At 37.7% G+C, this 13,142-nt stretch overlaps 1 protein-coding gene across 2 annotated transcripts in view; it reads right to left on the minus strand.

Moving 5' to 3' along the window:
* The window catches only part of piezo2a (piezo-type mechanosensitive ion channel component 2a), a 136,949-nt gene that overhangs the window by 47,169 nt on the left and 76,638 nt on the right, over positions 1 to 13,142 (minus strand). For both annotated transcript variants that reach the window (XM_072679382.1, XM_072679381.1), the window contains exons 6-7: positions 3,524 to 3,824; positions 3,209 to 3,422 (exon numbers count right to left, since the gene is read on the minus strand). In XM_072679382.1, coding sequence (XP_072535483.1) covers positions 3,209 to 3,422; positions 3,524 to 3,824 — 515 coding nt within the window. The remainder of the gene's footprint in view (positions 1 to 3,208; positions 3,423 to 3,523; positions 3,825 to 13,142) is intronic.

Genomic DNA, 13,142 nt, shown 5'->3' on the forward strand with positions numbered 1-13,142 from the left:
GGGTGCCACTCAGACTTATCCCAGAGGTACTGGATGGAGCTCCATCACCCCAGAGAACACAGTTCCACAGCTCCATGCAGAGTGGTTGATGCTTTCCATTGGCCGTAATGACAGTAGGTGTAGGAGCATCTCATTCTATTGATAATGATGTGTGTTGGGGGGTTAGTGGGGGGAGGGGGTGCACCAGCTCATTTATTGGATCTTCCATAATCAAGGGTATAAGGGTTTAAGGGCATACAATTTTCCCTGCTTTTGTTGGACTAACTGTCTGTACACTTTCTATGTCTCTAAGACTTTCTACTAGAATTTGAAACATTGCTGTGAGGATTTGATTGCATTCAGCAACAGGAGTCCATCCCACCTCAATCCTAACTCCCCAACTCATTCCAAAAGTATTGGATGGAGCACCAACCATCACATCTTTGGGGAATAAATGCTGGGGGCTTTATACCTTTTTATACCTTTATACCCCTCTAGCCCACACCTTACATTATGCATGGTGCCAATAGTTTTATGTTATCTGCCCCAGAGAGTCCTACTTATTCAGCAGTACTTTTCTACAGGGACTAGGCAAGCCATGGGTATGTGCATTTGCACATCTGTGTCAGCAATGGGTGCAATGTACGTAGCTTAATGCAATTATTAGAAGGTGTCCATAAATATTTGGACCTATAGAAGATACAGACTCCACACATGTGCGTAGACTATACACAGACATCACATACTGCTATGAATATGCAAGGTATGCAAGGTAATCTCTGGTCAAACAGCTGGCAGTAATGCTCAGATTTGTTTTTTTGGGCTGAATGTGTTTTGAGGTAAATGCTTGATAGATACTGAAGCAAAGCCTTTATGACTCACGTATCCAGATAAGTAATACAACAGTCTGCTCTGATTTCATAAACACATTTCTTAGTCTGGTTTCAAAAACTCTGCTCTGATTTCATAAGACAACACACACACAGAAGACAACAGAAGACACACAAACAACAGGCCAAAATGACCCCCTATCTTTAAATAGATCATCACATACCACCATATAGTCAGCTTATTGAGTTATTCCCTTACAGTCTGTATACAAACACAGAAACTGAGTACATCTTCAGTATTACACCCACCTCTCTCCACATTCAGGTCTCAGTAACCTTAGCCAGGCCAAAGACAGATGAAATATGGCAGGCTGGCCAGCCTTGCACACATGTCAAACACATTGTTGCATTGTTGTCTGGCGGGTTCAGATGCTTTATGCTGCCTTTAATCAAGAACCATACTAAAACAACATGGACAGCAGATCAGTGTTGGATGCTTCAGTGAGGAACAAGGCAGGAACCTTTCAGCTCCACTGCAACATGTGCACTCTAACATAGTATGACTGTGTGGCCTTTGTGCCAGGCACAGTCAAGCCAAGTATGATCCCATCACCATCTTTCAGAAGCCATTCTTTATTTCTTGTTTCAAGTTCCAGTTTCATATAGCGCCATAATCTCATTGGTCACAGTACGGGGATACAGGCCACACGAGAGTGGCTCCTGCCATAAATGTTAGTATGTGGCTGAAAAGCCTTTTATGTGCAAAAAGATCATGGTATAAATCTTACCATCAACCTGACTCAAAGCTTGCCAGGCCTGAAACGTTTTATGGACTTTATTACGCTGCTTCTGCAAAGCTCTGCTTTCTACAATGAAATGAAAGGTGACGTTTGGTAATTCAAAACCTAAACCATCTGAAAAGGCTTTGCCAAATATGAGGTTGCAAACGTACAGCAGAAGACTTTCAACATTACAACTATCCTTAGGCAAGAACTAGGGCTGCATGCTATATAAAAAATACCAGTCTTGCAGTTATAATGCTACATATTGCAACTGCAATCCACTTTGGTATACATTAAAATTGAATTGGTCAACTAATATTATTACATGATTGTAATTGTTTAGAGCTTATTTGCATATTGCAGCTGATTTCAATATCCCAAATGGCAATATTAATATTATATTATAATGATTGACAAACAATTAGAACTGTCACATGTACTCTATAAACACAATTGCTTGTTTTAAAAAGTATTGATTAAAAATAACATTCTTAACTAACTAATGATTAGTTTGCGTGCTAAACAGGAAATCCGCAGGCCATTATAAATCCAGCAGAATGAACCAATGACTGTAGAAAACATGGGCACCGTGGTTCCATTCCCTTTCACTGTCAATTGTCTGCCATGTAGTGAAATTCGCAACCAGAGTCTGTGCAGTTCAAACCAGAGGTGAAGTCAGACTCGCCTACTCATTTGGTACACCCACCCCTTCTCCCTGGCCATGCATTTTGTTTCAGACCACCTTTATTGAGCTTACAACATAGAAACAAAGGGGATTTATTCCCTGGATACCCAGTTTATCCTGTAACATGTCATACTGCAACCAGCCAGCAGAGGTGCTAGACCTGCTGTTGCTTTGTTTTTGAGAGATGCTGCACAATGAGGAGCTATAAGTACTCAAGTTGCTGTTTGTTCTATATAGAACCATAATATAAGTGGTTCTTTGTCTGGTTATTTTGTACTTTTCTATGATGGAAAATGTCTAGTAGATGGTTCTTTATATAAAATCATATAATGAAATTCTACAGATGGTATGTGTATATGTTTTTTAAATGAAATATTAGAGCGTACACTTACAGAAAAGTCCTTCTTTAGGCCAATTAAAGACCCCTTAGGGTACACTACATTCCCTTCCTCTCTGCAATGGTACATATTTGTATATAACAGCTTTAAATAGGAAAAAGGGAAAACTTATAGTGAAGACAGGGCATGTTGAGGCAGTGCAACTGGTATATAGTATGGTTATGTTCCAAAAGTGAAGATACTGAAGACATAGCCTTGAGGGTCTCACCTCAGTGACAACAAAAGGGACCATCCTAGTTGTGTCTTACTGTTCTCTTACACCTATTTCCATGATTTGGCCTTGATTACTCTGGTCTAGGATAATCAGATCCATTGGTTAATTCACTGGTTGCTCTGTTAATTAATATAATAGTGACAGTTCTAGAAATGTTATATATATATATATATATATATATATATATATATATATATATATATATATATATATATATATATATATATATATATTGTGCAGCCCTCACCAGAACACACTAGGCATGTTCTCTGAATACTACAGTGTAAACATGCAAAAGAGAGCACACTATGATGTCTAACCTGGCATAGCTATCTCCAGGTGGAACAGCTTCCTGGAAGAACTGGAACTGGTAGAGGTAGAGCACAATGAGGTGTCCCGCACTGAAGATGGCCATCAGCACACAAAGACAGCTGAAGAGCAGGGGGTCAAATAAGCGGCAGAAAGACCACCAGGTGCACAGGCCCAGGAAAGTGAAAAAGTATACTGTAGATGTGAGGGATGGCAGCATGATGCCTAGGGAATGACAGAAAACAGAAGTTACAATTAATATACCTGCAATAGTTTAATTAACGTCATTAACTCAAATTACAGTGTAACTTCTACACACTACATACCTGTGAGACCCAGTAATATAGTTACGACCACTTTCCCCGCAGTCGTGATCAGATCTCCGATTATTTCTTTGAGTTTGGAAGCCACTGCCGCTATCTGCCGCAGGATCTTCATCTTGGTGCTCTCCTCCTCTTCCTCCTCCTGCAGGGCCTCTAGATCTTCCTGATCCATATCCTCTTCCTCATCTGGCAGTTCACAGTCTATATCGACCGGCTCAGAGTCTTCCTCAAAGAGCAGGTCGTCCTCCAGCTCCAGCTTCTCTTCTTTCGCCTCCTCCTCCTCCTCCTCTTCATCCTCTTGCTCCTACAAAGATTAGATCAGGGTGTTTGAAAGTTCATCCCTAGAACATACCACATGACCACAAATCCAACAATTATCTCCAACAATCCTAAAATATCATCACATGATCTAGGGGTACCTCTTGCAACACAGGTTTGACTGTCATGGTATGTAGAAACCCTTGCTTTATAAAGTTTATTTGTATTATCCCCATCTCGCAATATGTCTATCAGTGCAGATCAAATACCACCACTACCACAATGCCCCCGAGTTCAAATCCCAGCAATGCTGCTTTGCCATCAGCAGCTGGAGTCAGAGAGAGCACAACTGACCATGCTCTCTCTAGGTAGGTAGGTGGCGGTCTTTCTGCTCATCAATCTTGGAGTGTTGTTGAGCCGCACAGGTGTTTCTTAGCTGGGTAGCGGATCTAGGGTCCCAGATCTATCTTCCAAGCGGGTTGGTTGCCTGGCGATGCCATATTGGGTAAAAAAAAGGCTTTGCACGTATCAAAGGAGACATCTGTTAAGTCCTTACCTTCCTAGTGCTAGGGGGAGCTACAAATGGGTGGATAAAAGTTTTCATATGTTAGAATCTGTTAAAACGACAAAGGGTTTCACAGAGTGTCCTACATTTTTTTTACATGAGTGTAGATAAAGGATCTAAGTTGTGTTTATTATGATCCCTTATTTAACAGTGTTATTGATACTGCACTTGCATTTAAAAACAGTAGAGCAAATCTAACACTTAATTAAATACATTAAACAGTAATATTCAGCAATTTAGATATTAATAAATATGCACAATATTTCAAATTCAAATTCCAAGCACAGAATACACAAAAACAACATGCATACATCACATAAATCAGGCATAAAAATCAATATGAAGGTCTTATTCAATAACCTGATTCAATTATTCTGAGAATCTCACTCTGCTCTACTGAAGTTACTCCCCCAAGGACACAAAGCTCTTAAACACTTAAAATCCAGTGCTTAATGAAGAGTGCAGATGCTAACAACATCATTACAGCAACACAGAATAGTAGAACAATGTAAACAGCAATAATATCAAAACCTAATGCATATCATTCTAATTTAACTACTGTTGATGGTTTATCAAAGCACCACTGTCCTCATATTCACCTGCCATCAGAATAACCCAGGCATTTCCATTTAAAAAGTGCAATAGAAACTGACATATGTTACCCAAAAGACTCTTCTTGTAAAGTTAGGCCAGGCTAAATGCATCCTATGGGATAGGAACAGGATAAATGTTTAAATGATTAAATCAAGCTTGTCTGTTAAGATTTCACAGACTATTTATTATGTCTTAAATGCTCTTCAGACAAGACATAACATGAAAGTATACATCTTAGCGTATATAACTCTCTCACTGGGGACATTATACCAGTTAAGGGTAACACTGATATGATCTAAAGCTTTATTCTTTAAAATAAGGCAAAACTAGTCGTTTCCACCTTCTGCATAACAATGTCAGTGGTAACACTACACAGAGGACAAGCTTAGAAATTGAGAAGTTCTTTGTACCTGCTCAATCTAATCTAAGGTAAATCTAATCTGCCTGATTGGCTCTAGCAGTGCCAAAGTGACTCTGCTTCAGTCCTATAAAGCATGATTTAATCAGCACAGACAGTGTAACTCAGCAAACTCAATTTTGACTGTCGGAGTCCTGTAACAAAAGTAATGGTAGCAGAAAAAACATGTTTCCCCTTGTGGCAGGGATGTGAGCTCATGGGATGGTGACTAATTCAACCAAAGTTTGTTCTGGAGTGTTCAGTCTATATGAACATATACAGAAATTCTAGTGTTCACACAGTAACATAGACAGGTGACTTCATAAAGGGCTGTGTGTTTAGTAATGTAGTACTTTAGTGTGGCCTTGGTATTAAGATTGGTCTCAATATAGCCAAGTAATGGTCTCAATATCATTTTTTTATTCAATCTTGTTTTGTTGCGTCCAGACCAGCAGAATTTAGCATGAACTAGATTAGACCAGCATGAAACCCATGACAGTCTACACTAGTTTTTCGTTGCAAAAACCTCCGACATACCAGTTTCCCAGAAGAAAGAAAGTTTCAATGAAAGTGTAAAATGAAAGTGTCATTTTGGAGCATTTCTATTGGTCCATTCATCATAAGCATGCAACACAATGCAACGAACGACTGGCAGATTCACAACTGAATTCTTTTTTATTATAATTTTTATAAAAATAGAGATCCAAGGATTTACGAAAAGTGATTTACTATATTTTGCTTTACTCTGCACCAAAAACAACAAAACCTTAATCTTGGTCTTGGTTTGTATCCCTCAATCCTGGTTTTGGTCTTGACTGGGTTTTTACATTTACATTTACATTTAAGGCATTTAGCAGACGCTCTTATCCAGAGCGACTTACAAAAGTGCTTTGTTATTTACCCAAGAAAAACCTTGTTAGTTTAACCTCGCTAGTTTGAATAGACTAATAATTTAGAGATACCTCTAAGCTTAGACATTACTAAACACAAGTCAGTAAGGTGACCACTCTGGGCATGGTTATAGCTTTGCTTTTGGCTACAACAAAGTCTTTGCCTTGATTCAGATTAGTGTTCAGGTCTCAACACTAGTCTTTGATTCTAGACTAAGACCTGATTCAAGCTGGAATGATTTAGATTTTTGATTTGAAATGATTTTGTCCAGGTCTTTTGTCCAGGTTGATTTGGTCGACTACAATACTATTGCTACATAATTCCACCTACTGCAAACCCAACCCAGAAGGTTTCTAGTCATACAGAGAAAGCAAACAGTTCATCAACCTAACCCCTCAAACAGCCTGTGGCCCACAAAGTCTTATTACAAACTTTTATTACCAGAGAATAGCCCCACCAGTTTATACAGCGGTCTCTGTAGTTACTGAGTAATAGACCTTAGTGTGTAATACGCCTTTCTGCATTAAGAGGTTAATATTAACAAAAAGTCAAAATTCTTCTGACATCTGATCACACATTAGGGCCTCAATCTGAAAGTTATTAGTTTCAAATTTCCTATAAATGTCATTCTCAGGCAGTTCACATCGACATGTGTAATAGATCTGCTGAGAAATCAAAGTCAGGGCTGTTTATCTTAACATCCGTCCAGTTCTCTTTCTCTTAGGTGACTTGGATGATGTTTTACCCAAGCACCTCTGAATGCTTAGAAGCCTTCTCCATTTTACATACAGGCTGACTATGCCCAACCTCAAATAATGCTTACACTGTAGACTTTAATTACTAGTTTATGTGAAGAAGCTGAAGATTCAGAGCAAAAATTCAGTGTGTTTGCCTCCTCTGTATTTATCATCCTGCCACAGTGAATGAGAGCTTTGTGGGGCTCCTTTAAGGAGTTATCTGGATGGGCAAAGTTACACAAACAAACCTCTCTCACAGGCCTCAGCGAAAGGAAGAAAAATCCCACTGTGATCTGTTTCATCTCAGACCACTGAGCATCGTAATTGATTGAATGAGTTACATTTGGTGAGTCTGAGGGTTTGTTTGTGTTTGTGGAGCCCACATCTGGCACGTGTAGCAGGATCAGCTGTGGCATTCATCAGAGTAGAGGGAAAGAGACAACTAAGCAGAGGTTTCTGGAGCCAGATTTTGCTGCCTTTACAGATTTTCTCTTATTTGCTGGGCATTTCACAGGAACTAAGGTTTTAAACAGGATGAAGCTGTTGTAAGCTTGTTGTGAGCTTTACATTCCAGAACTCCTGCTAGAACTAAACTGTTCAATGGCTTAACATTGCAGAACTAAACTAGAATTAAACATATCCCGGTTTATTGTCCCAGAAGCAGAGCTGCGAATTATTCCTGCAGAACCCACAGTATTGCAAAACTAGAACTTGAATTCGAATGGTATCCTAGTTTTATATTTTAAAACTAGAACTAGAAATTAAAATAAGTTCTAAACTTTGTATCTTAGCATGTAACCTGGTTTAATATAGTAGAACGTAAATGGGGCAAAATCTTATTTTGATATTGCAGAATTATCTTAGCTTTATATTTAAGTAGTAGTACATGGCATAGGGACTTAGTAGTCTAGAAATATGCTGCATTCTTCTAGCTCAATACTGTAGAACTAGAACCACACTGTATCCTGTTTTAATATTCTAGATCTAGAACCACACTACATTCTAACTTAGCATTCTAGAAGTAAATATACACTTCATCCTAGATCAACATTCTAGAACTAGAACTACACTGTATACTGATTTAATTATGTAAAACTACACTTGGTTCTGATATAATATTCTAGAACTTGAACTACACTCTATTCTACTTCAGTATTCCAGAACTAGAACTACACTGTGTAATGTCCTAATATTCTACATCTAGAACTATGCTACATTCTCACTTAGCATTCTAGAACAAACACGTAATCGTAGTTCAACATTCTAGAACTAGAACTACACTGTATTCTACTTCAACATTCTAGAACTAGAACTACACCATATAACATCTTAATATTCTAGATCTAGAACCACACTACATTCTAACTTAGCATTCTAGAACTAAAAATACACTTAGTCCTAGATCAACATTCTATAACTAGAACTACACTGTACAGAACTTGAACTACATTGCATTCTAACCAAGTATTCTAGAACTAAAAAACACTTAATCGTAGTTTAACATTCTAGAACTGAACCACACTGTGTAATGTCTTATTATTCTAGAACTTGAACTATGCTACATTCTAACTTAGCATTCTAGAAGTAAAAATACACTTCATCGTAGTTCAACATTCTAGAACTAGAACTACACTGTATACTGATTTAATTATGTAAAACTACACTTGGTTCTGATATAATATTCTAGAACTTGAACTACACTCCATTCTAGTTTAACATTCTAGAACTACACTGCATCCTAACCTAGTATTCTAGAACTAGAACCACAATGTATCCATTCTCAATATTCAAATAAACAATCATATCATATTTTAATTTTGTAGAGCAATCCAGGCTTCATATTCAAGAAGTAGAACCAGTGCATGGTATCCGGATTACTCTAGAACCACAATATATATATTTTAGAACCAGAACTTCATTGTTCTCTGACTCACAATTCCAACTAGAACTAGACTATCATGCTCCATGTTCAGGGTACAGTGACAGCACAACAACCCAAACAACACTTTCAAAGACAATCAAAGACAGTTCCCTGAAAACATCTAATTAATGGTATTCCTAATTAAGTGGGAATAATGTATGCTGTCCAGGGTGCTGAAATCAACCTAAGGTTTTAATTAATAATTAAAATCACTGATTATGTCAATGGTAAGAGATAAAATTTCTCTCTCATTTTTCTCTTCAACACACACATACACATACAATGAGACACATGCACACATTTCACTAGTGGGCTTATGGCATATTTTTCTTTAATTTCTCTGTGTCATAAGCCATTAAATTCTTGGCTTAAACAAGAGAAATGAACGAGCCAAAAACGTGAAACCGTATGCGTGCTGCCTCTGTGGATGTTCATGCCTATGAATGCCTGCTTGCGATCAGCACTGTTACTGCTCCAATTTGGCATCTGCAAGGGTGTGAGTTGGAAGGAAAGAAAAGAGAGAGAGAGAGAGAGAGAGAGAGAGAGAGAGAGAGAGAGAGAGAGAGACATGCAGGGGGCCTGGTAACTTTAGCACCATTTCTGCCACCGAAAACACAACATCAGCTAATGTGTTCCAGATGTGGTCTCTTCTCACACACACACACACACACACACACACAGACTCTCACTCACACGCAAACACAGATACACACACACACCTACATGAACACACATGGTCCTCCTTCCCCAGTCTTTAAAGTGCTGGAATGCAAACTCATTGTTAATGGGAGTGAAACACAGGGAGGTTAGTGAGTGTGGCTGTGCTGCACACATAGCTTAGTGTGGCAATACAAATATTGTACTAAGGTTAATGTTGCGTGCAGCAAAAATCCCTCAAGTTTATAAAGGGTTTAGTTCAGTGGCAGGGTGGCTGGATTAAGCACTGAGCCAGTTACTGAGTATTATATTCAGATCCTTTATCTTCACTCCACTACATCCGATCTGAAGCCAAATGAAGGAATTATAAAAAAAAAACATACTCAAAAAATGATTAGCAGACCAGAACAATAATAATAATAATAGCAGTTGGAATTAATAACAGTAACATACAGAATATTACTGTAAGTATGTATACGCCAGAAAGCAGTTCAATCAATCAGGTAATCAATAGACTGTAAAAGTCTCTTTCTTAAAGAATGATTTCAGACTACTGATGATAATTCACATTATTTGTTTGTGGGTCATGTTTGCCAAGTTGGACATCTGCAGGCAATAGGGTTGAATGAGATGGCACAGATTAAACTAGACTTTTATGGCAAACAACTAAAAGAAGTATGGAAGAAGTAACTGCCAGGTTCAATTTTAATTACACAGGAATCCAATAATAAAATCACGTTTTTGTATAAATGTATAATATGTATAAATCTGACAACTGTTCTTTACATCATATCCAAATGTCATGCTGGATGAGCAAATAGAAACGCTTCAAAATTACTTCAATAGAAAGTTTTTTTCCAAAAAGGTTTTTTCTTCTCCTTTAAACCATTTTGGAGATACAAAGTTTTTCTAACAGAGACAGCATTTGTTGCTTCCATGTCGTAAACTGGACAGAGTGGAGTCATGTGACAGTACATGAATATAGATATATGCAATGCATAAATAAATATATAAATATATATATGAATATATATATATATATATATATATATATATATATACATAAACTAAATTAAACATTAAAAAATTACAGCAATGATATATTAAACAAGATATAATAAAATTTGAATTACTGTTGCTATATATACACTATTATTATTATTATTAGTAGTAGTAGTAGTAGTAGTATTTATAAAACAATAATAATAATAATAATAATAATCATCATCATCATCATCATCATCATCATAATAATAACAAGAAGTAATATATTAGATATTAAAATGCTAAAGCTATACTTTTCCTCCATTCTTCAAATACCTGATTGAGTCTTATGCTCAGAAACAGAACTGCATTTCGTGACAGATATTAGACCAAAGAAAGATGTGAAGCATGTTTACAGATTTTAGGTCAGGGTTACTGGACATGAACTTCCTCTCTCTCACAAACAGCCCATCAATCTACAGGCTCCACCTGTCACTTTCACCATGAGTATGTGCTTCAACCTGACTCCAAATACATCAGTGCTCATGTCAAACAAGCCATTTACCTGCATAAATACTGGCCCTGATTGCAAAAGAAGGCGTGGTGGAGGGGAACCATCAAAAATAAACAGATTCCATGCCAAGTAAAGGAGGAAATTAGGCCAGGGCCTTGCTGCCAGGGCAAACAGGAGCTGAGCTGGCAGAGCTCAAGAAACCAAGACTGAGCAAAACCAAGGAATAGTGGAGCAGAGGTGCTCTTTTTTCCCCAGGACATGTACAAAAACAGACCTTTTTGGATTTATATGGCGAGTGCTTCCCATGGCGTTGTTCTGCATAAGCTGAGTTGGGGTGTTGGAGTGTTGGTGGGTGAGTCTTTAATAGAGCAGTGAGATCAGTGTTGGTATAGTTTTAGCGACATGGCACAAATATTATATCATATATTTAAGAGTATTTTGATGATACAATCTGTGTCACAATATTTCAACACACAGACACACTGTGTCATATGCTTTCATTAACTTGATTCCCCTAAAAATGACAGAGAATTTATAAGAAACAATAATACACATTATTTTCAAAACATTTTTAAAAGGCTAGTTAGATATTTCCTAACTTGAGATGTAAATATTAAGAATATTATATATTATATCCATGCTGATGAAAAAACCCTAATAGCCAGCAAGCCAGGCCATGCAATGCTGTCCTGATGACCCAAATTATTTGGGATTATTTTTTTTTTATTATTAAAGGGCTCAAATTGTTAAAAAGCATAAGAATCGTATCTAACATCTGCTCATCATCCAATGGATTAATATTGTTTTTAATAAGAAACCTTGCAGTTGGTCAGTTTTCTGCTGATGTCGATGGAAAGAGTATTTTACCACAACAGCAAAATTTACCTCAGTAAAATAATCTCATATCGCCCACTTCAGCCATGTGTGCTTCTCATAACAATACGTCTAAAACCGGGCCTGCTGTGCTGGGATCTATGAGTCAACAAAAGATATATATTGCACTAGAAACCATCATTAGCCTTAATTATCCTGGAGAAACTGAATATTCCTCTTTCCACAGAAAGGGAGGGCAAAAAAACATCATGCTGTCTTTTGAACAGACTCGGCAGGCCTGGATGCAAGCAGAGCTTTTGTTTTGTCTGGTAAAGTTCTTAAAGCATGTTTTCCCTATGCTGGTGTAATGTTTAGCTCTCCAGACCTTTCCTTGCAGAAATGCTTTGAGGCATTATGTTATGTATTGTGTAACAGAAGAGGCAGAGGGAAAAGGGGCTGCAGTTATTATGATAGGAACTGGAGGATCTTAAATTGAATGAGAGGATCAAGTTCAGAGACTGCACTTAGCGGAAATCGATGCTCTTGAAATATTTTCGCTCTTACAGGATCAATTAACTGTTAATGCTTACATATTGAAAGAGAATTTAACCTGTATGTATATTGCCATAAGAAAAAATCTGCTGAAAGTTTATAATACCTAAGGGAACCCCACTGGTTAATTTAGGCATCTGTAGTTTGTTCAATATACTGACAAATCAGCAATATCCTTTATAGACATGAGTCCCTAGCTTAAAGTGGACAGCATACACACGCCTATGACTGCTTCACCAACTATTATTATGTTAATAATTCTGCATTACAGTTAATAATTCTGTATTAATGTGCCAGGTCACTGAAACTGCTGTGCGGTAATAGACTGTTATGCTGCTCACATTGACTATAGAACATACTAAAAGATGATGTGTGACGTGGCCAATTTTGCAAAATTTTTGTGCAGGAACCCTTACATAGTGCACTATGCACGGCATGAGGATGAATGAGCCAGTATGGACAAAATCATATGCTGTTTGCTTGAGGGAGACGCTAATGGAAATTAACATTTTCACTGCAGGGATAATTTGGCAATGTGAAGGTGAAGACATCTCCAATAAACACTGATACAGTTGGAAGACAAAGTAAGTGAAACCTTTGAAATAACCTCAATTTCTGCATTGATTACTAATAAATTGTGGCCTGGTTGGTATCTAAGTCTCCACGGCCATTGAGCTGGAACAGGGAGGCAAGCTCAGGAGACTCTGGGCAGGAGTTCTGGGTGATTTGATGGTGGGTG

The sequence above is a fragment of the Salminus brasiliensis genome, chromosome 5 (assembly GCF_030463535.1).
Source record: "Salminus brasiliensis chromosome 5, fSalBra1.hap2, whole genome shotgun sequence".
Taxonomy (NCBI): domain Eukaryota; kingdom Metazoa; phylum Chordata; class Actinopteri; order Characiformes; family Bryconidae; genus Salminus; species Salminus brasiliensis.